This window comes from Aureobasidium subglaciale, assembly GCF_000721755.1.
Source record: "Aureobasidium subglaciale EXF-2481 unplaced genomic scaffold scaffold_33, whole genome shotgun sequence".
Lineage (NCBI taxonomy): Eukaryota > Fungi > Ascomycota > Dothideomycetes > Dothideales > Saccotheciaceae > Aureobasidium > Aureobasidium subglaciale.
In genome coordinates this window covers 64,760-91,231 of record NW_013566962.1, presented here as the reverse complement: position 1 = coordinate 91,231, position 26,472 = coordinate 64,760, and the positions used below count along the sequence as shown (strand labels likewise).

The following is a 26,472-nucleotide window of genomic DNA, read 5'->3' as shown; positions in this document are numbered from 1 at the left end:
TCATTGATAACCACGCTTTTAATATAATCGTTGAAGCTATTGTACAGTCATGAAGATCTTGAAAACAAGTCGTTGAGTAGGGAGGTCATGTGAGGGATATTGTTCTCTGACTCGTCTAAGCCCATTTGCCGAGAAGAGCCATCAAAGCGGCACCCAGGCACATGACAAAGAAGGCAGTCAATACGGTCTTGATGCTCGCGCGTTGCATATAGGTGGAGAACATGAACTCGTGTGCCATGAGCTCAACAAGACCGGTGTAGATCAGGATACCGGCACTGATACTGTCGAAGACACCATTGGCGATGAGAGTGGTTTGGCTATTAGGAGCAAAAGACTGGCGGACGCCGAGGCCGATAGCAATAGCAATAGGAGTACTGATGGCATAACCAGCACCTAGAAGGTAGGGGGACCAACGCTTTGACTCAGGCCATGGCACTGCAGCAAGACGAGTACCCAGACCGAGACCCTCAAAAGACTGGTGGAAAACGAGGACAACATAGAGGGTGGCGAATTCAGGGCCGGAGACCGCCAAGGTCAGACCGATGAAGATGGAGTGGAAGATGACGCCAAACTCGAGAATGAAGAGGGCAGTCATCTGAGCGGCGTATGACTCGGTAACGAGACCAGAAGCTTGCTTTTGCGCCTCAGTCCATCCCACCGAGATCTCGTTGTCGACGTGGGAGCGAGCATGTCCGAGGTGGTCATCGCCACGGGCATGAGGAGTGGTGGGGCATTGAGCAGTACTCGTGCTGACGCGGCCAGCATGCATCTCATAAGCATGATCAGATTCGTCAGAAACGTCAGGAGTTTTGCCATCGGTGAAAGGCTCAGGCTTGATACCAAGCTCATCCGCATGCTCATGGGTTTCATCATGCTCGTGGCTGTGACCGAACTTGGCATAACGCATGGTCATGAGCTCGACAAAGAACAGCATCATGATGGTCATGAGAACAATGCCCTCAACCCAGCTGTAATCTCTGATGGGGCCGGTCAGACACTCATTGTCCAATGCCTCATGAGCAGGTGCGAGTAACTACAGTCTGTTAGTAACCATGGTCGATATGAACAAGTGAGGTACTGCTTACATGGATAAAGGCAGTTGCAATAATGACGCCAGAACCGAAGTACTTGGCGATAAAGAATGCCCAATCTGGAACACCGACACCTCTGTGCCTAGCAGCGAAGACAGGGAACCACGTTGCTGATCTGAGTTAGTATACAATGCTGTGACCATGTGTTTTCTTGCGATTGACTTACCAAACAATGAGCATATTCCAATTACGAAGATGGCCGAAATGCGGACGCCCATGCGCCCATCGAACTCGTTATTTCCAGGACAGGCAGACATGACGGCGTGAGCGAATTTGGGCAAAAAGCGTTGAGACCTGCTGTTCTTGCGGATCTATGAATAAATAGACCTTGACTCTGCGTTTGGATTGGCAGAAGTCTGTCGCTGAAGAGAGCAAGCTTATAGATGATGGACAGTGTTACAAGACGGTGGCAGAAGGGGAGATTTAAGCGTTACATAGGGACGAGGAACGAGGGATGAAGATGGCCGCTGCCTTTGTGGGAAAAACACCTTGATGGTCATGATAGAACGAGTTTTGCTAGTGGAATTAGCCGAGCTCCGATTGGCTGTCATGAGTGGGCTGTAAACGAGCGGCTCACGCGCGATAAGCATCGATCTTCCGCCAAGTCCTTTCTTACTTTGTGATTTGCGGTCATTAAAGAAACCCACCAAGCTCTGAAAACATGTTCTCTTGACTCGTCCGGCTTTATTTCTACAAGCAGTTCTCCCGGCGCGCCCGGCGAACTTGTGATGACATCCTGTTTGTCTTCGTCAAAACACCTTGATAATCCCCAACATACTCCACCATGATCAATGGCTCCATGGAATATTATATCGAGAATCCTTCATGTGTGGATTTACGAGCCGTTGTCGCAGGGCTAACATGTTGAAATGTATAATATGCAGTTTCCCGAAACTCAATGCGCTCCGGCGACGGCTCCTAGCATGTCATCAAGGTAGTTGGCGGAAGAATCGGTAACGCGGTATTCGGCGAAACATGTTCTGCGAATTTGATTGTTGCTTGTTGAGACAAGAAGAGATGCTCGAGAGGATGCGAAGGATTGATCAGGATTGACAAGCTCATGTCCGAGAGCGTCTGTTGAGCGCCACATGGCTTTACATCAAGGTTATGGATATAGAGCCTTGAGCTTCCTGGTCGGCTGATATCGGTCCTCGGAGCTACATGATGACCTCGTGCGATCTTGCAGCATCTCAGCGTAGTTGCTAGTCATGACAGTGGCTCGCCAGTCATGGTATGCATGAGTGGAGTTTGGCCGCTTATGTGTCATCCATGCTTAAAAAATCAGCGGGGGGAAACGATACTACACACGATACTCTGTTCTATAGGATGTTCAATCTCGCATCCAGGCTAACCATGACCCTGGTAAAGACTATCAAGGTCTTCAGCATCATTTGCCGAGCAGTACAAGGAGAATCATTTGAAATCACAACAAGGGATCCTGTACAGCGCCGATATAGACTCAAGCTTTTGGGTGCGTCTGGCACATCTGACTCCATGCTTCTCGGCATGTTCAGTAGCCTTTACTGGTCAGCGCTCGCGCGACCTCATACGCAGGAGTAGTAAGTAGTACATGTACAACAACTCTGGAAAGGCCGATGGTAAATTATGTTGGCATAAAGCTGGAATTGGAGTCCTGCTATATTGCCATGGTGATGAACAAAGCACCTAGCTCAATCCGAGTGGATCAGTGATTGTTAGCTTCAGTAGAGGTCACAGAAGGACCTTGCATCAAGCACAGCTCCAACTCTAGTATCCAACCAATCCACTAGCAAGAGCAGTTCCCGCCCAAGTATACTCCAAGAACTCTAGAACCTGCAAAAGCTCTCCGGTCTTTGAGATTGCCTCGTTCTATCAAAGTCCGTCAGAGATCACGTCCAACCATGATAGTGATGTGAGATGTGCACTTACATAGCCCTCAACAAAAGGAATCTTGGCCTTTGCCTTCCAGAAATTGGACACGTGAGCGCGAACAAACAGCGTAAATACCAGCGCGGCAGGCGAGATACCGAATCTGACCAGCGAAGGCAGAGAGTTGGGTGCCAATGAGAGTGTAGCAGCTGCAATCATTGAAGCCAAGATCTGTGGATGCACAATCAGTATAAAAAAGCTCTTGGTGACTGGCCCAAGGGCCAGTATTTTGGAACAACACTCACGCAAACAGCTCCGCTGGTCTGAGTAGTTCTGGTCTTGTGGAGTTGGTGCTCAGCTTCCGTGGAGTACTTTGCTGCTTTCTTGCTGGTCTCTTCATATTGCTGGAGGTTGCGGATGGCGATGAAGGACACGTACGCGCCATAGGCGCAGAGGGCGACTTGGCCGGTGTGGAGAAGTTGTGTGAAAAACATGTTGACTTTTGCTCAATGAGGATGTGTTCAATGAGTGGAAAAGGCTCTGGAGTCGTGGAGGAGGTTGGGTAAGGTTTTTGGAAGGTGAACAGCCAAGTTCGTGTAAAGTGGCTGGTGAGTGATGTCATTTTAGGGGCAGGGTTGCACTTTTGCCTTGGTTTCCGCGGTCATTAGGTTTAGTGCTCGTGTGACTTTCGATCCTTCCTTCACTGGCAACATTCTCACACGGTAAAGAGACACTGCATTTCTCAGGCGTGGTGAGAGGCTGGTTCTCCAAGATTTGGTTATTTTGTCCAAGAGAATGCTGTTCAAAATGAAAGTATGCGGTATGTTCATGTCTCATCTACAATAATCAAAGGGATATAACATGCAACCTAGTGTATCAACAGAAGGAAATTGCCCAGATCCGTCAAACTTGCGTAGAACCAGGCTTGTCAAGTCAAAATATCTAGATGCCGGCAAGTTCGTAGAAGTCACGAACACCTTGTCTGAATCCTTGTTCAAACTCCCACAACAGTTTACCTGCCTGGCCACTTTCGACAATTCTCTTCTTGGTCCAGATGTCAAGCATACCAATCTTGTCACCTCCACTACCGGGAAGACTACCATTAGATCTAGCGCCGAAGAAGGTCATCGCGTCGTTGAAAGCGAGTTTCCAACCGCTTTCGTAGCGCCAGTGCTCATAGTCCCCAGGATGGTTGGTATCCCAGTAGTTGCAGTGGCTGCCGAAGCTCTGTCCAAGCTTCGCATCTGCTTGAGATTGTGCATGTCCAATGCGGGCTTGAACATCATCATTCGACAGAGTGAGATTGTTGGGTGCTGTGATGGCGCCGTTGTTTGTCTGTTGCTTGAAGCCCCATTCTCCACCGTCCATCCAGTCCTGGTCATCTCGTCAGCATATTATCATGGGCAAGGTTGAAGAATAACAAACCATGCGGTATGTCCAGAAGAAACTGCCACCAGCTCTTTGCTGATATCTCTGAGTCTGCGCTTGGCCAAATTCGCGAACCAGGTTCTCCTTCTCGTTGACAGCGGCCTTGGCCCACGAGTCTTCGGTCAAGACACAGCTGTATTCGCCGATGACTACTTGTGCGGCGCCGTTATCTACAACATTACCATCATGACCATCGAGCTCACTCAACTTTCCTCTGGCTTCGTTCGCGATCTGGCGGGGATCCTTCTTCTTGTCATCATCTGAGAATGCCCAGTACAAGTGGGTGTCAATGACGATTGGGTTTGCTCGACCAGCGTGCAAGCTGTTCTTGCCGTTAATATAGCTGACTGCTGGACCAAGATTCCAGGCGTCCGAGATGTAGAGGGGTACAGTGTTGTCGATACCACCAATCTGGCTGATGACCGAATCGTACCAGCCGTACATACCAGAAGCACCCCATTCTGCTTCATTCACCAGCTGAAGACCAATGACTCCATCCATTGATTTGGCTTCTTTAGCGATAAACAACAGACAGCGTGTAGCAAGATCAAGGTTCTTCTTTGACTTCCACAACTCGGCTTTACCACTGTTGGTACCCGAGTGATCGCCTCCGTTGGCGCCACCAGGCAGGGCGTGCAGATCAAGAAGTGTGCCGATACCCTTGGCAGTAAGTCTGCTGACAAGACGCTTGACGGCAGGCCATGCGTTCTGGTATACTGCGGCAGAAGACTCGAACGGTGTACCATCGCAGTAGGCCGGGCCCAGTGTGAAGTATCCAATGGGCAGACGCACAGATGTACCTATTGAGTCATATTGTCAGCACTTGCAAACGCTGCCTCTCCTGGGACGAACTTACAGTGAGCTTGATCTGCAAGCCAGTCTATATCCGAATCACTGATATAAGTCTCCCAATGATTTTCGAATTTTTGTTTTGCTGCGTCGAGACCCATGGCCTTGATGTTGCCAGTCACAGCCGCAAGCTCGGCTGAGTCGGCATTGTCCTGATACATGCTGGAAGTGAGCCATTTCTCAAGCACGAAAACAGAACCAAAGTTGGTGCCATGTTGATAGCGGTAGCGGAGAACGTCCAATGGTGAGGGTTCCTGGATGGTCGCTGGTTGATCGGTCATGGGCATTTGAGATTGCTGTTGTTGCTGGGCAGGGTACGAAGGCTGGTCACCGCCAAACGACGACTTCATCTCTGCCTTGAACTTCTTTAGGAATCCCATGATGTGTTTTTCTGCTATTCTGTTTGTGTCGTTCTGAAGTGGACAATGTATGGAGAAAAGTAGGAATGCTTAAATAGATAAAAGAGGTAGGATGCTCACAAGGTCCGAAGTGCTCACGCTTTGTCAATAGTGGATCTCCACCTTCTTTTCGGGAGAATCATGCACGCTGCCACAACGAACAGGGAACGTGGTGGCCCTTGTCTTGGATGTAGATTAGACAAAACGTGATGACGTACGCGTACATGTCTTGGCTTGCCCTATACCAACATCTACAGCCGCATGATTTTGATCAAGTGTTTAGATGGATATACACGTGGCTAAGTACTCGTCCGTAGCGTTGATCTCATGTCCTATCTGCTCGCCTTTTCCATGCTACGCTGTCCTGATCCCTTACGTGGACCTTTCATCATGCAGAAAAAAAAAGAGTACGGTCGTATTCACAGCCCCATAATATTTCCTCCCTTGTCATCAATTCGTGACCCATGTAACGCCGCGCTATGAACAAATCCACGTCTAAGTATCCCTGAATGCATTGTCTCGTGCGAATGTCGAGAACGAAAGTCGACCGTTTGCTGTCGTTTCTGACTCGTTGTTGTTTGCCGTTGTGGTCATCTTCTCATCAATGGCGCGCGTCGGCACAGAATCGTAGGTCGATGGTGATTGAACCCGACTGACAGGTGCGCTTGTGCTGTTCTTCCCCAAGCTCAGACCTCCCAGTCCAGCAGTCAGACGAGCTGCACCGTTGGTGAAAGCGCTTGCAGTCTGACCCGTGATACTGCTGCCATTTGCGGCAGGCCCAATGGAGATTTCTGAGTTCTCGATACCAGTGACGATGGGGTCACTATGCTCCTTTGGCAAGCTGGGAGTAGGTGCATTTGGTGTTCCGTTCATTTCAGAGTCAGTGCGGCCGAACAGTTCGTGCCACCACTTGACTTGAGTAGTGTCGGGAAGTATGATTCTTTCTTTCCCAGTGACCTTGTCGTCGATAGTAGGATCATATTGATCATTCAAGAACATATCTCGACGGGCAAGGAAGTAATCCCATACACTCCTTGTCTTGTCGTAAGCTTGCTCTTCAACTCTTTGAAGCTCGCTGTCGAAGAGGAAGGTGCCATATTGACACGAGTAGAGGTGGTAGAACAAGCGGCGTAGGAACCGCTCGTTGAACTCGAATCTGGTCGGGTATTGTCTCAGCATCTGGTAAGTTGCGTCCAAGAACTGGTGGAAGATGGGACTTGTCTCCTTGACGTTAGTGGTGGCATGTTTGGAACCTTTCGGAGATGCAGTCGATGTGTGTGGCGTGCCATCACCAGCATCGTTGACATCGAAAGACTCTCTGCTGTCATTTTTCTTGGCGAAGAAGCCTCTTGCCGTGGAAAGCGCATTGCCAAAGGCATTTCCATTGCCGCTGCTTGCAGCTGGGTTGTCGACCTTGCGATTGCCTCCAACACGCTCGTTCTCGATCTCGAACCATTTTTCGCTGCTCAAGAAACCGGATCGATGACGAAACATGTGACCAAAAGACACCCAGTCCTTTTCCACCAAGACAATGAATCCCTCGAGAGTGCGATAGTATGGGTCTAAGCACAGCTGGCTCAGGGCGCTGATCTGACTGGTTCGATCCCAGCCGTCTGAGCAGTGGATGAGGACATGAGAGTGATTGATGCCAACCTGACGGGCTACCAGGCTGGAGCCACGCAGAACCAGGGAAATGTAATCAAGCCACTTGCTTTTGGCAAGGAGCTCTTGGTTTGGACCGTTTTCAATGTAATCTGTATGAGCAAATGCTTCGGCGACTTTACTGAGGGAATCTCTCATGACGTGGATATTGGCGATTCCAAGGTATTCTTTCGTCGCATCCTTGTAGTATTCCATGTTCTCCGAGCCCATTCCCGTAGCTTGGTTGGCAACAGCATTGACCTGTGGGCGCGCATCGACAATGAAGTTTTTTTGCTGGGCTCCGTAGATCTTGTCGGTAGATTGGTTGCCTCCGTAGGTCTTGTCGGTCTGTTGATTGCCTCCGTACATCAGATCGGTTGGTTGGTTTTGTACAGTGTCCTCTGCGGTCGGCAGGGGCCTGGTCATGGAACGCGGTGTTTCTTGCATATCGGGATCGAACAGCTGACCATCATCGTCAAGGAGAGGCATTCCAGCATCGGGCAATGGTTTAGAGGTGGAGAAGATGGCAGCAACCAAGCGTTCGTCTTGTGGATTTCTCTTGTCTTGGAACATGCCGCACTTTGGCTGGGAGCTTCGAGTGATGGAGCAGTTGTTGACTGGATGCAAGTAGGTAAGGGCGGGAATGCGGTATCGGGAGCGGTATTCTCTTCCGTGTTTGAGGACATTGTCCGAGACCGAGGACGGGACGACTATGAGGGATGGGTAGGTGGGCGAGTACTGGTTCGCGTTAGTCAGAGACAGCTGAGTTGATTGTGGAATTGGCAGCGTACATCGTAGTCGCGGTTGATATCGGATAAGCGCCAGCCTCTATCGGCGCCTTTGGGAGAGATGCCCATACGCCTAAACTCTCTGCGAGCGTCATAGACTTGCCAGCCGTTGATGTTCTTCTCGATCGGTGGGGGGTCGTAGCTGAAGGCATACAACTTGTTGAAGGAGCCCAGACCACAGGTCAAGGCCTTGATGCTGTCGTAGACGCTGCGAGCTTGCGTCTCGTCCGAGAAGTGGAAAGCGACATAGGTAAAGTCTCTGCAGCGCAGGCGGATGGCATGGGGTTGACGGAGCGTTACGGGCATCGGTCTGTAGACACAGGATGCGATCATGGGGTATGTGATCCATATCTCTTTGGCGCGCGCTTTGGCTGGTGCTTGCGAGTCGGTAGGCGTGGTCAGGCGGTGCTCGAAGATCAGGTGGTGAGTGAGGACATGAAGCGTTCCTGAGGCCTGAATGCGTCTCTTGTGAAGCGTCACATTCTCGACCTGTGGACGTATCCATCAGTCTAATTCTTTGGTATAGCCCTCGTGTTGGTGGTTTGCGCATGCTTCCAAAGGGCGTAGAGTTGTGTTGTCGCTGTCTGAACATACCTTCGAAATCTTGATCTTATCCATGACACGCTACGGAATCAGCATCCGGCCGAAATGCCCTTAAATTCTCGTGTCGGATAGTTATGATGTTTGTATCTTTGCGACACGCTGCCCCTCAGTGAGGAGGACTCGACATGACGCGGGCCTCCAGCATCGGCGTCGCGGACACTATTTTGCTGGTCCGAGCTCATTCACTTCCGTCGAAATCCACGTGATCGCGAGCCTTCGAAGCCGCGAGGAAGGCGCGACCGGCTTGGCGAAGCCGCAGGGCACACACTGGAATTTTGGAAGGTGCGGCGTTTACGCTTGGTTTTCGATTCTCTGACCGGACGCCAACTGACGACCAACGACGACACCCTTTCCTTCCGATCAATTAACACAGATCGCAAACATGGCCGCCGTTCAGCAAGCAGGTGCTATGTGAGTACTATCGCATACAACATGTCGCTCCTCTCGAACCTTTGCTAATCCCCTTCGCAGCTCCAAGCGCAGAAAGTTCGTCGCCGGTATGCCTCCCCTCTACTAGATTCGCTATTTTCGCATTTCCCACACCTTCGTCGACCATTTACAACTCGCATCCGATCGCTCTCATGTTGCGCCTGCTTCGCATCTCAGATTACGCACAAACACACATATATTGGGACAATCACTAAAACACACGCGCAGACGGTGTCTTCTACGCCGAGCTCAACGAGTTCTTCCAGCGTGAGCTTGCTGAGGAGGGTTACTCTGGTGTCGAGGTCCGCGTTACCCCTACCGTTACCGACATCATCATCCGCGCCACCCACACCCAGGATGTCCTCGGCGAGCAGGGCCGCCGCATCCGCGAGCTCACCTCGCTGATCCAGAAGCGCTTCAAGTTCCCCGAGAACTCTGTCTCGCTCTACGCCGCCAAGGTCCAGAACCGTGGTCTCTCCGCTGTCGCCCAGTGCGAGTCTCTCAGATACAAGCTCCTTAACGGTCTTGCCGTCCGCAGAGCATGCTACGGTGTCCTCCGTTTCATCATGGAGTCCGGTGCCAAGGGTTGCGAGGTTGTCGTCTCCGGCAAGCTGCGCGCCGCCCGTGCCAAGTCCATGAAGTTCACTGTATGTCGCCTCTTGTTATGACATGAGCGCATCGTTCAAATACTAACTCACATCTTCAGGACGGTTTCATGATCCACTCCGGTCAGCCCGCCAAGGACTTCATCGACCACGCCACTCGTCACGTCCTCCTCCGCCAGGGTGTTCTTGGTATCAAGGTCAAGATCATGCGTGGTGCCGACCCCGAGGGCAAGGCTGGTCCCCAGAAGGCTCTCCCCGACTCGGTCACCATCATCGAGCCCAAGGAGGAGCAGAGCGTTGTCCAGCCCATGTCCCAGGACTACGGTGCCAAGGCCGCCGCTGCCCAGCAGGCCGCCGAGGCCCAGCGCGCCGCTGAGCAGGGTGAGCAGCAGACCGAGCAGCCCGCCGCCGAGCAGCAGCAGGAGCAGCAATAGATGCGGTGATGCATGATTGGAGCAAATGATAGCCACGGTTAGGGTGTTTTTCAATGCACTTGTTATGGCGGCACGTACAGGAGTCGGCGCTATCGCCAGGGAGTCAAAAGCTCGTCGTCCAAAAAACAAATTTCTTCCAACTTCATTAAGCGTTTCATGAAGTATGCCCAAATATCACGTCTACCATTTTCTCTCTCGTTGTGATCTTCGCTTTACGTATGTGTGCATTCGGGGAGCACGACTAGTCCAACGGCGATCCTCTCCACACTGATAAGGGGTCCTACTTCCCTATTGCCTTGAGTCTGAACATGACGCTCGCTTCATGTACTCACCCTCACCCTCACCCCAGTTTGTGTCGGACTTGGCCGTGGTTGTGCGGAGAAAAGATATGCAGTTGGCCTCACGTGGTACAGGACCAGATAGCAAGACGGCTCATATAGGTGACAATTGCGGAGAAGTGTGCACTTGATAGGTTTGACAGGATCCAGCAATTCGTTGAATGGATCGCTTGTTCCGCAGTACATGATAGGGTAGGAAGATCGCTACTCGATGTCGTAAGTGGAGTGGAGATGCGGAGGGCAGTGACGGAGAAGCAACCGGGGGAAATGTCAATGCAAGCGAATGTGCATCATCGCCCATTTTCCCTCTTTTTCCTTGATGGCTTCTTTCGAGGATATATATCTCTAGCACTACAAGCTGCCTTCAGTTCTTCCGCTCTCACACCGCATCATCCAGAGTGACGAGAGAACGTGTTGCTGTAATAATTGAGCTGTACATTTCCGTGTTTTGGCTGAGCGTTGCTGTCTTCTTATCCTCCCCCCATTCAACCCAACAAATCCTCCTATCCCATCCTCAATCAATTTCTACGTTGCTTTCAGACCAGTTCGAGCCGGCAATCAAGATCCAGCTCTTCCCGTCGTCACTCGGAACGACACTCCGCCGTCAGTCGCGACCATCTCGCGCCGTCCATTGAGAGCAAGAATATCACCTCTTTGTCGACCGTCAAAAGTCGTCAAACCTTACCGCCTGCAGTCGAGCGCTTTCAACGTCAGTCAAGACTTCGCAGCGCCCATTCAGGGTTCGCGACTAATTCTCGCTGCTAGTCGTGCATTTTCATCCCGAGTCTAGACTCTTCAGTGACAGTCAGGAAGAGAGAATCGCTTCCGCCGCCATTTGCATACTCAGTTCAGACTACTCTCCGACACCAGTCAATACTACTCCACGCCGTCAGTCAAGATGGCTAGTAGTACAGAAGATGTATATTGCACGGTTAGTCCTACCATCTCTGCCTTCTCTGGCCACGATCTCTCTATCTCCGGCTGCGATCTCTCAATCACTGCAGTAAACTGACTACTGTGGAACTAGATGGTCACGAGCGACTCGTACCTTCCAGGTAGGTGTTCAAAAGCATTCCCACTCTTAGCTGCGCAACTATCTAACAGAGCATAGGCGCTGCTGTACTTGCGCATTCTCTCCGGGACAATGGCACCAAGAAGAAGCTCGCCGTGATAGTTACTACCGACTCGTTACGATCAAGTACTCTCACCGAATTAAAGGTACGGCACAAAGGGGGTCAGCACGATACCTTACGACTAACAGGTCCCAGTCTTTATACGACTATGTCATCCCCGTGCAGCGCATCTCCACTTCGAACATTGCCAATCTCTACCTCATGGGCCGTGGTGACCTCCGCGATACTTTCACAAAAATCGTCCTTTGGCGCCAGACCCAATTCCGCAAGATCGTCTATCTGGACGCTGATACTGTCGCACTTCGCGCTCCCGATGAGCTGTTTGATGTCGAGGCCTCCTTTGCCGGCGCACCAGATGTCGGCTGGCCAGATGCCTTCAACACTGGAGTCATGGTGCTCAAGCCGAACATGGGAGACTTCTGGGCCCTGCAAACACTTGCCGCCACCGGAGACAGCTTTGACGGGGCAGACCAAGGTCTGCTGAACCAGTACTTCGAGCACAAGAACTGGCACCGCTTGAGCTTCGTTTACAACTGTACACCAAGCGCCAACTACCAGTACGAACCCGCCTACCGCTACAACAAGTCGAGAATCGCCATGGTGCATTTCATTGGAAAGAACAAGCCTTGGAACACAAGCAGATCTCGGGATGCAGCTCCCGGAGCCTACAACGAGCTTCTGCACCGTTGGTGGGCTGTCTACGACAAGCACTTCAAGGGTTCAGTAAGTGACTGCGCCCGACCATAGAGAGCAGCCAGAGACTGACATGTTGCAGGTTCCCGACTACACGTCAGGTCGTTACTCGCCTGGATCTTCTCAAATCGCTCAACCCGAGGCTTCTGTCACGACCACTGAGCCCAGTTTTGCTGAGCCCAGAGAGTTGGCTGAAGAGCTGGACCAAGGACGTGTCGAACCGACATCAACCCAGGAGCAAAGAAAATTTACAGCCCAGCAGGCAGAGTGGGATGCTACTCGGTAAGTGGACGTCCTGGCCATGTCAACAAGCCTCATCGCTGACCTCCCTTTAGCTCCGAGCCTCCCGCTGGCTCAAGACCTGAGGCCGCCAATTTCCCCACCCAGACTTATGACTTTAACCAAGACAAGGACTTCTTCCGCCCACCCAAGTCCTACCCTGAACCCCCCAAGGACATGTGGTATGAAGTCCCCAAATCCAAGCCTGACCCGCCTACGGCCAAGCCTAAGCCCATTTTCCCATGGGAAGAAAGAGAAAACGCCGCTCCTACCAGGAAATTCGTTGAGGATCTTGAATCTCCCAACTCTACCCCTGGAGTTACCATTCCATCGGCCGACTACACATCCAGCCTCAACAGCCCTGCTACTCCTACCATCAAGGTCACGAGTGCCCCCTGGGAGAGCTTCAACACGGGAAACAGAAATGCCTGGGATGAAGTGCAGGGCATCGATACATACATTCGCAGATTGCAAGATTCTCAATCGAGTGGTCGTAAGAATTCCATCCAGGCACAATCTCCTGCAACAAGCACTGCATTCGAGCGCAAAGAAAGCCTGGTAATCACTCACTTCCCTTCTGAAGTCGATCGTCCAAGTTTGCCCGTTACCCCAGCACCAATTCACAGATCCAACTTCTGGGCAGGTGAGCGAAACGACAATGGACAACTTCCATCTGCAGCAGGTGTGCCTGAACAGGCAGATTGGGTACGTACCTCTTAACCTGCCTGCCATTTGCTGTCGTAGGTCTCTTCTCACCACGATCACAGAATCCTGAAGAGCAACTCGAAGAGCTGAGACGCGGCTCTGTCACGAGTCCACTCGATATCAAAATGCCAGAAAAGAAAATTCCTAGTCGCGCAATGCCATCAACTGCGCCGGCATTTTACTCGAAGGAGACGTCGGCTTCTAACATCCAGGGCAATGCATCATCCTCGACTTCTGGTGCAACAGCTCCACCTCAGTTCGACAATGCCAGTTTCACTGGTCCTAGCTCGGGCACCAAGGAACAGCAAATCCTCAGCCCTACCGAGCATGGTTCGCGTCAGTTTTAGTCACGTCTTACGCGCATGAAGCATCGGAGAAGAAACAGGAGCGTCTGAGATTTCTGGTTCTCATACTTAACGCTCACAGAAGGTCTGACTTGATTTTTCATGATTGCTCACACGACCCTGATAAACTCTTTGTTGATAGTCGCATTGCAGTTTTTTGAGCATAGCGTCTCGCACTTTTTATCCTACAAAAAAGCGTAGCAAGATTTTTGGACAAGAGACAGATTCATAGCAGATAGATCAATAGGTGCGAGTGTATAATAGAATATTGATTGATCGATGCATGCTTCAAACCGCTCCTTGTTGCTGTGCACTCGACTAGAGACGACTTCCGGAAGGCAACATCCTTTTCATATCCTCAGAGTTGTCCTTTGAAGAAAATCAAGAGACTGACAGTTCGCCTCTTCCCTGACCATCCGCACAACGCTCACAGATTACCTTGCACTTCTATGGTCCTGATCCACGGTACCTCTGATCATCGAAACACCTCTCAGATATCATTTGATTCCATCTCTATGTAGCTAGTAATCTCGACCCCCAGTGCGAGGGAGCCTTTGGCTGGCAATACTCTTGTAATATCCTAATACTACCACTGCAGATACACGTTGTGGTCTCTGCTATATCTTCGACTATGTTGCACATTTTTCCCATATATCTGAAGAGGTTGTAGAGCAAGGCATGTTGTTTCCGAATTTCCCGACCAGCTATCCAGCAGGTACAATCGTTGCGCCAATCGTGACACGCTTGCATGCTTTTCTTTGTGTTTTTCCTTTCGTCGTCGCGTGTTCAAAACGACGTGGTAGTAGAGCGCGACATCCTCGGCGGGGGGTCCTTTGGAGTTTTGTCCATTGAGTCATTGAGGTTGTTCAATGCACCTTGATCATACCATCACTTTCTCAAAAACTTGTAATACCTTGAACTGATGTTTTTAAGTATACTGCTTATTACAGAAATACACTTTGAGAATTGGTGTTGGTTGTTGACATGGACGGAAATCCGAGTAGTGCGGTGGTCGGATGCTTGCTTGTCAAGCCAAAGTGATTCAAAAAATGATATAGGAGCCAAAACTCGTCTGACATGTCATCCACAGCTCCAAAACATCTCAAACAAGCCCAGTAATATGGCAGGGCATCAGAAATATACAAAGAGCCGCAATGTTGTATTGTATGCTGTGAAAACGATCTATATAAGATGCTCAATATTCAGTACCAGGGTCATCCTCTTGACCAAGCCCGCGTTGAACAGAGCAATCGGATACGTCATTGCCGCTGTCATTACTGATAACGATCGGGTGGTTTCTTGTTCTTACCATTTCTCGGCATTATTGCCTGGCTTTGACTTATATACCTTGATAGATCCCGCTAAGATAGTGAGTGACTTCTTTATCGCTATCGCTGCTATCGCTGCTATCACTGCTACTACTGTACCTGCATCAAAAAAACTCCACTCCTGACCCCCGAGTTACGAATTACGCGATCAACTCCCATTTCGACTCTCTGGACCTTGCATATCTTTCCAACACCAATACAATGCCTGCCTACGGTCGCGGTGGCGCGGGTAACATAGAAGCCCTCAAAGCGGCACAAACAAGTAACTCAACGAACGAGAAGATTTCTGCCGATATCGAACGCCAGCAACAAGACGCCTCTGCAGAAGCCTACGCAGGCACCGCCCACCCAGCTCTTCATAACCAACAATGGGCCCATACAGGTCGGGGCGGCCAAGGAAACTACTACTCTCCTCGTGAATTGCTTGCGACTGGCAAATTCGAAGGCGTAGACACCAGCAACGTTTTGGGCGACGGTACACCAGCCCCCAAAGGTGACAAAGCCGTCAGAGCTGGCCGCGGAGGCGTTGGAAACTTCTTCGGTGGTGACGAGGGAGAAGCTGAGAAGCTGAGAGCGAAGAAAGAGGATGAGGCTAGGAAGCAAGAGGAATTGAAAAAGGAGGTTGAGAAGGGGGTCGACGGGTCTTTGTCGAGGCCTGAGAAGGCTAGGTTGCCCGGTGGTGAACCCTTCTAGACTCGTGGTCTTGCCCCCGTGCCGCAGTTGGGTGGTTTGTGATTGTGGTTGTCGTTTTTATGTTCCTTCTCTTGTCTTGGTTTGGTCTTGGTTTGGCTGGATACCCCTTCTGGCGTTGTCAGTTGGCGTGCTCAGGGATGGCAGTGGTCTGTTGTTTGCTGCTGTTAGTAGCCTGGTGAGAATGTAATGGGTCTTACTTGCTGCTCCTAGTGCCTTCTGATCTGCGAAAAACACTGGCAGCTGTCTGAAGGCACAAACTCCTTTGAGCCCGTGACAATGTCCGAGATACGGCTTCCTACGAGTCCCTGTGTAGGCCTGCTGGTGTAAAACATGACTGTGCCTTTCCACAGCACGTCATTGCTCTGCTTCAACAGCGGGAGACAGCAGAAGTGTCTGAGGTAGTGATGTTGGAGTGTGAAGCATCTTGTTTTCCAGCCACAGTGTTGTATGCTTCGCTGTCCTTCCTGTCCTGCTGATCTTCAACAAATACCTTCTGTTTCTACGTTGCCGGTGGGTCGACGGCAGTCTATGCACAGTTGCCTATGCCGAGGAAAACATCTTTCTCGACACACTTCTCTGCAGTTGAGACCGGTGCCCTGGTAGACGACTTGCTGCTGGTCCGCATGTTTTCGGCAGGGTAGGTACTGTCGTGCTGTTCGAGCACCGTTGCACTCCGCATGATTCGTTGTACTGTTGTACTCGGTAAACTTCGCATGCTGTTGAACTCCTGCAGCTCGGGTCCGGCATCTCTGCCATCCGGTCGAGGTCTGCGGCATGGCTCCTGGGTTGCAAGATGCGAGCTGTCCTCATCTATACAGAAGCTATGCATACGTATGTGTGTGCTACACGCAAACACGGAAGTGGACCCGTGTGTTTACTCTGATGTAATACATTCCGATGGCCTGATCTTGTTTCCATGGGAGACACAGCCCCTCTTGAGGGGGATTCGCAACCAGATCGACAGTGAAGCTTTTTTGTGGGCTTCCAGCTCTTTGGTCCGCGGCTCGGGAAGGAGATGCCCTCCCCTGCAGAACAACCTCAGCTTTGTCTGTGGCTTGTGATTGATTCCAATAGGTGTCCTTTTTGAACTCTGCCGGTGGCTGCCGCTGGCAACTGCGCAAAACGCCTTTACGAGCAGATCGTATCTCCTACTTTTGTACGGTAGGCTCACCTCGGCTTCACCGTCTTTTGTCACATGCCAATACAAATCGAGCTTTAGCTGGATCTTCGAGATCGGGATAACATGTGCATCGAGCTAAAGGAGAGAAAGCAAAGAGTACCATCGATGATGTAGGTGGCTGATAGCTACCGCAAACGGGAAAGATGTTCAGGGCAAGCGCCTCAACTTCGAGCCTCCCCCACTTTCCGGAGATCTGGATTTCAGTACCTGCGTATTGACGACCCCGCTACCATCGTGCAGCTTAATAGTGAAGGAAGAATTTGAGCCCCTCGAGAGTGTTCCGGTTTGGGGAATGAATATGGATTCACTCGCTGAGATACCGATCGCTCTAACAACACGAAGTTTGACAAAGCTATGGTATTGTCTCTTTGTATTGCTACTCGGAACCGTTTTGTAATTGGAGCCATGACGTAGGCAGACGAGGGGTGCGTGATCAAAATCAAAGAGGGACTTTTAGCAACAATTCGCGGGGGCGTCCATCCATTCCAAGCCCATTGAGTTGCTATAGCGCCAGACCATGGCTCAATGTCGTTAGCAAGGGCAAACGCCTTGATGTCAGTCGGGTCAGCGAATGAGGCCGAAGGTGGACCACCATGGATTTCGATCACTATGGAATGCCACAGTATTGCACGTGCTGAAAGAGAGACAAGGAATACGGTAGCCAGATACAAGTATAAGAAGGACCCCTCAAGACACTTTGCCCTTTTGCTTCTTCTCATCACAACTCTTCAAAACAATCTTCTTCCACCCAAACCAAACCAACCCCCCCACCAACCCAATCAAAATGCCTGCCCCTAACGTCGACCAGCCCAACGAGGGTATTGTTGGCCAGATCTCCAACACCATCGCCAACGCTGCCAACTACGTCTCCGAGACCATCCAGGGCAACACTGCTGAGGCATCCAAGGAGGCCAACAAGCAGCAGATGAAGGGCAACACCGCCGATGACTCCATCTCCGGCCGTGTCTCCGGTGCCATGGGCGCTGCCTCCGACAAGCTCGACCAGCACTCTCACGAGGCCCAGGCAAAGGCCAACAAGGAGTCCATTTAAGCGTCTCTCCTCGCTTTGATCGAATCTTCAATATCCTCCTCACACCAGCCATTCATCTTCGCCTCGATGTCGGGTTACAAAGCATAATACCCTCCTCGGTTCATCTTTGATGGTCCCTGCAACTCGTGTTTGCTCAGCCTATCAACTTTTCGCCTCGGAAGCTTCTCCTTTTTTATACCTTCTATAATCGCCTCGACTCGATGGCGTGGTTGTTTGTCTGAGGGCAGGATCAATGGATCACGAATGTTATGAGAAGATCATCGGGACATATCTCAGAAATGGGAAATGTGGCATTCTTACTTCGGATTAGATGGAAACATGTAGTTCATCACGAATACCAAAACCTCTTGATCACAAACACTTTTTGTCCTCAACATGACCGTAACTGCGCAAAATGCATTGTCACCAAATATTCCCAGTTGCTTTAAGCAGATAACAAAGACACAGTGGTGGAAAAGAAGAATATGCGCTTTTACACACGCTCCTTGCATATATGTATCGACTGCTACACTGTAGGCTGGCGTGTAGAGTCTCGATACACGCCACTCATATCTCGAGGTTACTGATTGAGATTTATCGATAGTGACCTCTATGTTTTAACGTCTGCCACGCATCTGGTTGCGTCAACGCACAGTTCAGCATGAGTACTGAAGATCGACGGCTTCAACACATAAGTCTACATCGTCCAAGGGTTCGGTGTAGAGCAGAAGCGAACACGTGAGGCCCTCTCAGCAGGTCAACACGGCTGTGGCTAGATCGGCAAGTTCGTCTGTAGGGTTTGATTACCTGTATGGCGTATCATACGAACATATTATACATGAGCCAGATATCTGCACAAATCTGGTGTTGTGCTTTCCAGATCTCTCAATTTGTTCAGTCGTTTGTACTTTTGATCCGCACTCTTCTCTTTCATGTTGATCGTTCTGAGAGAACAAGATGTGTGTTACCGGGTAGACCAAACGTCGATTTCATGGGCGATTGACAGTGCAGAGGGGGTGTATTGTTAGCCATCCGTCCAGCATCATCTTGTTGTCCTTCCAAGACAAGTATTTGCCAAGTCGAGTCTTGGCCTAAATACTTTGCACTTTCTGTATGTTATTCAGTCAGCGTCAGCGGAGTGGAGAGCACTGTCTTGTCCATCAACAAATTCGAATCATATCGATCGTCGACATCTGCATTACAATGGTGTCACAACAGCTTGTCGATAGGTCAGCAAGCCAGGACAGAGCAGCCCTCTCATTCGAGTATGGGTGTCAATTCCCACCCGGCGCTCGACTTCCCAGAAGCCACATCTCGAGTTGTACGATGATACGGCCAAGCGTATCACACCACGAGACGCGTGGTGGGATATGACGGACACCTCGTCAATGCAAAGGCCTCTTAATTCTCAACGAACGCCTCCTTGGCTAAACCCCCCTTCACCCGGAAGCACTGCCATGGACGGACTTCTTGGTAAATGGAATGCTCCCTGAGCGGACTTGGCAATGACCAACTTCTCAAGAGTACAAGACACCACGGAGGACAGTGCATGACCGGAACGGCGACACGCCAATTTCGCCATACACGATCAGAGCATTATAGCAGATGGAGCTCCTGTTGACTGTCGCTGTCAAGAAGAAGACGTTGACAGGCCCTTGCCTGGTCGAATTTTATGGGTATTCGGGCAAACAGTCTGTGATATGGCGTGCTTCGCGGTAAAAAAGAGATCGGTACTCGATGTCGAGCTGGAATTCTGCAAGTCGCTCGTCAACGGTACCCAAATCTGGACATCGTCGAGTACACCTTCAGGAGCATATGATAGCCAATAGATCACGTAGGATCCGACACTGCCCGGTGATACACTTGGCGCCCAGATGAGCTGGTAGGTGGAGACACAGCGATAGCGCCACGCCCATGACGGGCCTGTCAGAAGGCAGAAACAGACCGAGATGCAACGCGTGGTCAAGGAGATCGGGTTCTTCAAAGCTCTGCTACCTGCTTGATGCACCGTCGTTACCTCCAGTGCTCTTCTGTCCTCGACTTCGTGTTTGCAGAAGCGTATACTCTGGAAGGTGTTGGTCTTGCTGAGGTGGGTGGGAATAACGACTTTTGCTAGGTGTCACGGATCGGGCAAAGCGTAATCCTGGCATGACGCTAAATTCTTGGGCGAAATTTGGCAAGAGGAGGGGCGGACTGGGCTTTCTGGGATGCCGCTCTCGCTCTTAAGTCCATCGTGCCTGCCCTTTTTGCCAAGTCAGTTTTGCTCCTTCTTGGTCAACACATTCACAACTCCACCCACATTCGAGCCCGTTCGCTTCACGTGTTGGGCCTCATCTTCACTACTTCGAGCACCATTCACGTGGAGATTTGTATATCTATTCACATCTAGCGTGGCTTCACGACGCGTCCTTTTCCACTGAGCTTCGCGCGCCAAGAGACATACCACAAACAATGTCGGACTCGTCGCTCGCAGGTGCCTTGGCTTCTCCAGCCCAGCAGCCTCATCCTGACCCTGCTGCCGCTGCCGCCGCCGCTGCCGCCGCGCAGCAACTCCAACAGGCATCGCCCAGTGAGCAACACCAGCAGTTGCAAGCGCATCAACTCCAGCAGCACCAGCCTCTCCAGCAGCAGTCGCTGGCACAACAATCCCTCCAACAATCACCTACCATCCAGCATGCGCTCCAGTCGCCTATGCAACAACATGCGTCGCCTCAGCCCGCACAGCACACCATCGGAACGCCCTCTCTCGGCCAAAGCAGCACCGTCGACTCGCTCACTTGTCAATGGCTGAACTGTGGTGAACGCCATCAGACTGCCGAGGCTCTTTATGTAACTTCTTCCTTGCTTCGATACCCATGTACACATACTAACGACTGAACCAGGAGCACGTATGCGAGCGTCACGTCGGTCGCAAGAGCACAAATAACCTCAACTTGACCTGCCATTGGGGTTCCTGCCGCGTTACAACCGTCAAGCGTGATCACATCACCTCGCACATCCGCGTACACGTTCCCCTCAAGCCCCACAAGTGCGACTTCTGTGGCAAGGCCTTCAAGAGACCTCAGGATCTCAAGAAGCACGTCAAGACCCACGCCGATGACTCGGTCCTTCTCCGCTCTCCCGACCCGAACATGGGTCAGAATAGACCCCCGGGTAACAACTACCAACAAGCACAGCGTAAGTTTTTTGCAACCCACATACTCGAGCATCTACTGACTCCCATGCCAGCCACCAACGGCTACTACGGTCACGATTTGGGAGCTACCAACGGCTACCCTCACCCCAATCACGGCTTGAACAGCAACAACTTCTTCCAGCAACCTCAGCAGCAGCCTCAGTACGCAGGCTATGGCCAGGTTAACTACCCTGCCAGCAACAGTCTTGCCGACATTCAAAGCATGGACACTCGTAGACGCGCCATCGAAGCTCTGAACGATTTCCTTGGCGACATCAAGCGCCGTGCTATTGACCCTGGCAACTACTACGACGTCGGCCAGCGTCTCCAATCGGCCAACCTGCCTCTCCCTATCAGCACCGGCTACGGTTACTCGACTGGCAACAGCTACTCCAACAACAACAACTCATCGTTCAGCGCGGCCAGCTCATTGCTCGATAGCTTCAACAACTCTGGCAACATGCAGATGACTGGTACTGGTGGCGGCGGCTTGTCGCAAGGTCCCCTCACCCAGTCCTACTCGCTGCCTCTGCCTTCAAACGCCCGTACCAAGCAGGATCTGGTCGAGATTGACAAATTCCTCGAGCAGCTCCAAGCTACCGTCTACGAGAGCAGCAACAGCGCCGCCGCCGCTGGTGTCCAGCAGCCTGGATCCCATGCCCAGTACACAAACTACCCTGGCTTTGGCAGCCAATATCGCAGCAGCGACAGCCCTCCCAACATGCACCACTCTGGTTCCGTTTCTACACCTGGTGTCGGTTCGCTTTCCGGCATGCCTTCCAGCAATGCTATGGAGACTCCTGCTCTCACTCCTGCTTCCGTGTCATCCTACACTTCAGCAGGCCAGTCTCCTATGTCTACCCACTCTCGCTCTAGCATGAGCAGTGTCCACGGTAGCTCCATGTACCCCAGTCTGCCTTCCGTCACTGCCATCTCGGACATGGGTGCTGGCTACCCTGCAACCACTTCCGCCCCTGCATCGGGTCTTGCTTCTGGCTTCGAGGGCTTCGAGGGCCGCCGCTACAGTGGCGGCCGTCTCCAGCGTGAGGCTCCTGCTCCTCGTTCTCATGATCTCGACTCCGACGCTATGGAGACCGAGTCTGAGGGTGCCAAGACTCCCCGCGCAAGCACCAAGCAACCCGAGGACTCGTCTGCTCTCGATCCCGCTCTTCGTGCTGCCTCTCAGACATCAACTGCTGTCCAGAGCCCTAGCACTGGTGCAGGCAGCGACTCAGATGAGAAGCAAGCTACCTGGGTTGAGAACGTCAGAGTCATCGAAGCTCTCCGCAGATGGGTCAGCGAGCGAATCAACAACCAGGAGTTTGAAGGCGAGGCTGCTGAATACCCCGAGCCCCAGCACCATGTTGATCACGACATGCACATGGACCACCAGCCTTCTGAACAGAAAGCTCTTGAGCCTCAATACGAGCAGGTTCACCACCATGAGCATGAACACGAGCACCAGCAACAGCATGAGCAGCAGGCCGCCCCTGAGGGCGATGTCAACGTTGCTTACCCTGTTTTGAAGGTTGAGGAGTAGGGCAGAGCTATTAACCACGCGTGTACAGTCTTCATAAATGGTTTATCACGAGTAAACGGATCAGGTTCAGGAGTTAGACTCGCTTGTTCGAATGAACGAGCTTGATGTGGGCGTTGTTGGCGATGGTGGACCATGGTTAGAACAGAACCGCTTGCTTTGTTGCGGGAATGTGGAGTTCCTCTTGATTATTTTATTTCTAGTCAAGGGGTTCAGGCAGTAGACAGACCTATACCCCCGTCGCTGCCTTGACGCCTTTTACTGGCCCTCTTTAATTTCATTACTTCGCTTCCATCTCTACATTTGTCAAAGCATGTGAGACTCGTACTTGTCTGAAGGCACAGTACTGTTTCAATCGCAGTGATGCCTGCCGAGAGACGGTAACTTATTGACTTTCCCTGCGAGCTCTTCTGGTCTGAAAATTGACTGTGCCTTCTGGCAGCTTGTTGTCGCTCTGTATCAATGTATAGAAGAGTCGAAGTGGTGTAGCGGACCATCTGGCTTTCTGTGACCCTGGCGATCAGATCTAAGACTTTCCCCCTCGATCGACGCGATTTGACTTTCCAATCAATGTCATCATCAAATATACGAACGGTTTCCCACCTGGCGTAAAGTTGTAATATCGATACTAGAAGTAATTGCAAATTGCAAATGACAGGCTGGTCTAAATCTCCATTGCGCCACGTCTTTGTAGTCGACATTTCTTTGTGCTTGTCGTGATTTCGAGTCGTCACATCGCAGCAGAATAATATCGTCGAAGCACTCCCATCACCGAATCGCTCATTATCTGGAAAGATGTCACCAACTCCACGTGTGATATACTGGTTTCGTACCGACTTGCGCTTACACGATTCCCCTGCTCTAGCGGCAGCATTGGACCTCAAGCCAGAATGTCTTTATCCCATCTGGACCTGGGATCCGCACTACGTATACCGCGCCCGCGTCGGCGTCAATCGCTGGCAATTCCTCATCGACTGTCAAAACGACGTATCCTCCAGCATCACAAAGCTGAACGCGAAGTCAAGACTCTTCGTTTTGCGCGAAGCTCCTCAGACTCTGTTTCCAAAGCTGTTCAAGGAATGGCGGATTACGCATTTGGTGTTTGAAAAGGATACGGATGCTTATGCGAGGGAGAGGGACGAAAAGATTTGCGAGATTGCAAATGAGATGGGGATCAGAGTTATTCAGAAGAGTGGAAGGACGCTTTACGATAGTGATTTGTTGGTCAAGACGAATCATGGAAAGCCGACGATGACGATCAATCAGGTTCAGACTGCAGCAGCGAAGATAGGCAAGGTTGAGGAGCCTTTACCTGCTCCGACAAGCTTGCCTGATCCTGGAGATTTGTCGTTGGACTTTGAGCAGGAGAAACCAAACTCTGAGCCTGACTTCAACCGGACACATCGAACAGATGACGAGGGCTCCTACGAAGTCGGCATAGCAGGACCAAATGGCGATTTCTCTGTGCCAACATTGGAAGAGCTTGGTATGAAGGCAGCTACTACACCACACCGGGGTGGCGAGTCGGTAGCCTTGAAGATTCTGGAGAACTTCATTGCTGATGAGGAATTCACGGCGACTTTCAGTAAGCCTGCGACTGCACCTACTGGGTTTGAGCCACAATCGACCTGCCTGACCTCGCCTCATCTGCACTTTGGTTCCTTGTCATGTCGACTGTTCTGGTACAAGGTGCAAGAAGTGCTCGATAACTTCAAGGGGAAGGCCTCTGGACCGCCTACCTCATTACATGGACAACTGTTGTTCAGAGACATGTATTTCGGTGCTCAAGCAGCAATTGGTTATCCTTTCGCGCAGACGGCGAAGAACGACCACTGCCGGTTCATTCCCTGGCATCTGCCCTCCAAAGTTGACGAAAAGACAGGTCTGATCACCGGAGAGTACGAAATAGACGACCCGGAGAAGGAGGAGTGGTTCCGACGTTGGCGTACAGGCAAGACCGGCTTCCCTTGGATCGATGCTCTGATGCGACAGTTGGCTCTTGAAGGCTGGATACACCATCTTGGTCGCCATGCTGTAGCCTGTTTCCTGACGCGCGGTGGTTGCTATATCCATTGGGAGCGTGGCGCAGAAGTATTCGAGGAATTGCTCATTGACCATGAGACGGCGTGCAATGCCGGCAATTGGCAATGGCTGTCTTGCGTCGCGTTCTACTCGCAATACTATCGTTGTTATTCTCCGATTGCCTTTCCCCAGAAGTGGGATAAGGAAGGCGCATTCGTCAGGAAATACGTGCCTGAGCTCAAGGATATCCCCACCAAATACATCTACGAACCTTGGAAGGCGCCAATCCAAGACCAGAAGAAGGCAGGTGTTCTGATCAAGGGCGACGGAGATCAAGAAAAAGAGGGCAAGCTGAACTTGTATCCCAAGCCCATCTTCGACTTCGCCAAGCAAAGAGAAATTTGTATAAGTGGTTTGAAAGGTGCATACAGTGTTGGACTGTATGGAGACTCGCCAAAAGTGCTGGATGGGACGTGGAAGCAAATGTTTGATGACGACGCCGAAGGACCTACCAAAGGAAAGGAAGGTGGCCCAGCTGGATCTCTAGGCGACAAGGACGCTCACGGTGCCGAAGAGCCGGATCCTATTCCCAAACAGACGCCTTCCAAAAAGAGAACGAGGAGCAGTGGTCAGGGCACGCTTGACTCCGCTTTCAAGAAGGCGAAGAAATAGACCATGCTCAAGATCCTACTACTACGCTTGAGTATATTGAAGTTCCCCCACAATTCCTCTTGTTGGCGCATATTTGGCAGGCACTGCTTCTTGTTGACCGTGACCTGGAACCTGCGTTCATCTGGCAACTGCACTTCACGATCTCGGCTCCAGACAATGCTCCCTCTCAGAATATACTTTGCATCTTGACAGCCTCCAAACACTAATAACAGAGCTGAATTGGTTATAGATCAAGAGCCTGTCATCAACCTTAGAAGTATCTACACGAGAGGAGTAATTGCTAAATGCTGCCACCGAGATGCAAGGACGAGTTCAGTAGAAGACGCTCGACGGCTGAAGGCGTGATTGAGCGTCCTTGACTGTGTCAGCCTCTTGAGGATTGCCCGCGCGATCGCTTCCACGCCCGCTGAATCTCTCAACTATTCTCCTGCATGTTTGTCAAACAGGTTATTTGTAAAAGCTACTATAGATACTTCCGTATGAGCCCGTTGCTACAAGACTTCCTTCAATGTCTCCATTACTCGAGTAGAAGACAATAAACCATTGCCATGAGCGATATAAACTTGCCTGTCATCTCAAATCAACATGCTATGATCTTGACATGCAGTATAACTATTCTGAGAAGTGACCCGGTCACTTAGGAGTATAGTGCCTGTTTCAATTCTTGTAGTAGCACAATGTAGCCTTCTTCACGGCACATTTCGATCTAAAACGACATGTATGGAAGTGACCGGAATGCCGCTTCCGATCTGTGGGAGATTCAAGGTTAGCACCGTACTAACGGCGTTCGTCAAGGAAACGAAAAGCATGCTCTCCTCCACTAGGAGCAGAACAAGGACAAGCCGAACCAGCATACCATGATCGAGCGGCACCTCCGGCGTATGTAGACCCCTCTTCATCGCAATTAAGTTCCGTATACGCCTTATGCGAAATATCGGACACATTGATATTCCACTTAGGTTAGATCTGCTAGCAGCATCGTCTGCGACAGCGTTGCACCTGGCGTCCTGAACACCTCTTTACTTACCCTGCCCCGTCATCCTTTCTGGCGCCACAGCAGGAAAGTAACATGCTTCTGCCACATACTCTGTCACCGCGGCATTGGCAACCCAATACGTCCTACAGTCGATCCATTCTCACTTGACTAAGTCTACGATCGCGAGACGGGTGTGTGGCTACTCGCAGCTTAAAAGCTTGTCCCAGAAATCCACTTCGTACTCATCGAGGAG

At 51.2% G+C, this 26,472-nt stretch overlaps 11 protein-coding genes across 11 annotated transcripts; 6 read left to right on the top strand and 5 right to left on the bottom strand.

Moving 5' to 3' along the window:
• Positions 1-115: 115 nt before the first annotated feature.
• On the bottom strand, positions 116-1,348 carry AUEXF2481DRAFT_8866 (uncharacterized protein; the record flags this gene model as incomplete). The annotated part of the gene is made up of 3 exons (XM_013484070.1): positions 116-1,033; positions 1,086-1,201; positions 1,258-1,348. The coding sequence occupies 3 exons, from the start codon at positions 1,346-1,348 to the stop codon at positions 116-118; spliced, it is 1,125 nt and encodes a 374-aa protein (XP_013339524.1).
• A 1,032-nt stretch (positions 1,349-2,380) lies between these two features.
• On the bottom strand, positions 2,381-3,554 carry AUEXF2481DRAFT_44465 (uncharacterized protein). The gene is made up of 3 exons (XM_013484099.1): positions 3,245-3,554; positions 3,000-3,170; positions 2,381-2,939 (listed from the first exon to the last, which is right to left on the bottom strand). The coding sequence occupies exons 1-3, from the start codon at positions 3,431-3,433 to the stop codon at positions 2,838-2,840; spliced, it is 462 nt and encodes a 153-aa protein (XP_013339553.1). The 5' UTR covers positions 3,434-3,554; the 3' UTR covers positions 2,381-2,837.
• A 327-nt stretch (positions 3,555-3,881) lies between these two features.
• AUEXF2481DRAFT_70387 (glycoside hydrolase family 5 protein) lies at positions 3,882-5,497 on the bottom strand (the record flags this gene model as incomplete). The annotated part of the gene is made up of 3 exons (XM_013484121.1): positions 3,882-4,313; positions 4,365-5,167; positions 5,224-5,497. 3 exons carry the CDS (start codon positions 5,495-5,497, stop codon positions 3,882-3,884), a joined length of 1,509 nt encoding a protein of 502 aa, XP_013339575.1.
• Positions 5,498-6,109: 612 nt separating this feature from the next.
• Positions 6,110-8,661, bottom strand: AUEXF2481DRAFT_8863 (uncharacterized protein; the record flags this gene model as incomplete). Its single annotated transcript, XM_013484069.1, has 3 exons — positions 6,110-7,993; positions 8,047-8,532; positions 8,638-8,661. 3 exons carry the CDS (start codon positions 8,659-8,661, stop codon positions 6,110-6,112), a joined length of 2,394 nt encoding a protein of 797 aa, XP_013339523.1.
• A 349-nt stretch (positions 8,662-9,010) lies between these two features.
• On the top strand, positions 9,011-10,155 carry AUEXF2481DRAFT_44463 (uncharacterized protein). Its single transcript, XM_013484098.1, has 4 exons — positions 9,011-9,057; positions 9,118-9,143; positions 9,304-9,722; positions 9,782-10,155. Exons 1-4 carry the CDS (start codon positions 9,029-9,031, stop codon positions 10,112-10,114), a joined length of 807 nt encoding a protein of 268 aa, XP_013339552.1. The 5' UTR covers positions 9,011-9,028; the 3' UTR covers positions 10,115-10,155.
• Positions 10,156-11,350: 1,195 nt separating this feature from the next.
• On the top strand, positions 11,351-13,277 carry AUEXF2481DRAFT_70347 (glycosyltransferase family 8 protein; the record flags this gene model as incomplete). Its single annotated transcript, XM_013484118.1, has 6 exons — positions 11,351-11,383; positions 11,480-11,507; positions 11,564-11,670; positions 11,721-12,303; positions 12,344-12,560; positions 12,614-13,277. 6 exons carry the CDS (start codon positions 11,351-11,353, stop codon positions 13,275-13,277), a joined length of 1,632 nt encoding a protein of 543 aa, XP_013339572.1.
• Positions 13,278-15,135: 1,858 nt separating this feature from the next.
• AUEXF2481DRAFT_8860 (uncharacterized protein) lies at positions 15,136-15,627 on the top strand (the record flags this gene model as incomplete). Its single annotated transcript, XM_013484068.1, has 1 exon — positions 15,136-15,627. The coding sequence occupies one exon, from the start codon at positions 15,136-15,138 to the stop codon at positions 15,625-15,627; it is 492 nt and encodes a 163-aa protein (XP_013339522.1).
• Positions 15,628-17,514: 1,887 nt separating this feature from the next.
• Positions 17,515-18,032, top strand: AUEXF2481DRAFT_44457 (uncharacterized protein). The gene has a single exon (XM_013484097.1). It carries the CDS (start codon positions 17,592-17,594, stop codon positions 17,856-17,858), a length of 267 nt encoding a protein of 88 aa, XP_013339551.1. The 5' UTR covers positions 17,515-17,591; the 3' UTR covers positions 17,859-18,032.
• A 2,496-nt stretch (positions 18,033-20,528) lies between these two features.
• AUEXF2481DRAFT_70429 (uncharacterized protein) lies at positions 20,529-22,552 on the top strand (the record flags this gene model as incomplete). The annotated part of the gene is made up of 3 exons (XM_013484128.1): positions 20,529-20,666; positions 20,720-21,014; positions 21,066-22,552. The coding sequence occupies 3 exons, from the start codon at positions 20,529-20,531 to the stop codon at positions 22,550-22,552; spliced, it is 1,920 nt and encodes a 639-aa protein (XP_013339582.1).
• Positions 22,553-22,656: 104 nt separating this feature from the next.
• On the bottom strand, positions 22,657-23,409 carry AUEXF2481DRAFT_514245 (uncharacterized protein). Its single transcript, XM_013484138.1, has one exon. It carries the CDS (start codon positions 23,248-23,250, stop codon positions 22,762-22,764), a length of 489 nt encoding a protein of 162 aa, XP_013339592.1. The 5' UTR covers positions 23,251-23,409; the 3' UTR covers positions 22,657-22,761.
• Positions 23,345-25,243, top strand: AUEXF2481DRAFT_48431 (uncharacterized protein; the record flags this gene model as incomplete). Its single annotated transcript, XM_013484111.1, has 1 exon — positions 23,345-25,243. The coding sequence occupies one exon, from the start codon at positions 23,345-23,347 to the stop codon at positions 25,241-25,243; it is 1,899 nt and encodes a 632-aa protein (XP_013339565.1).
• Between the last annotated feature and the right edge of the window lie 1,229 nt (positions 25,244-26,472).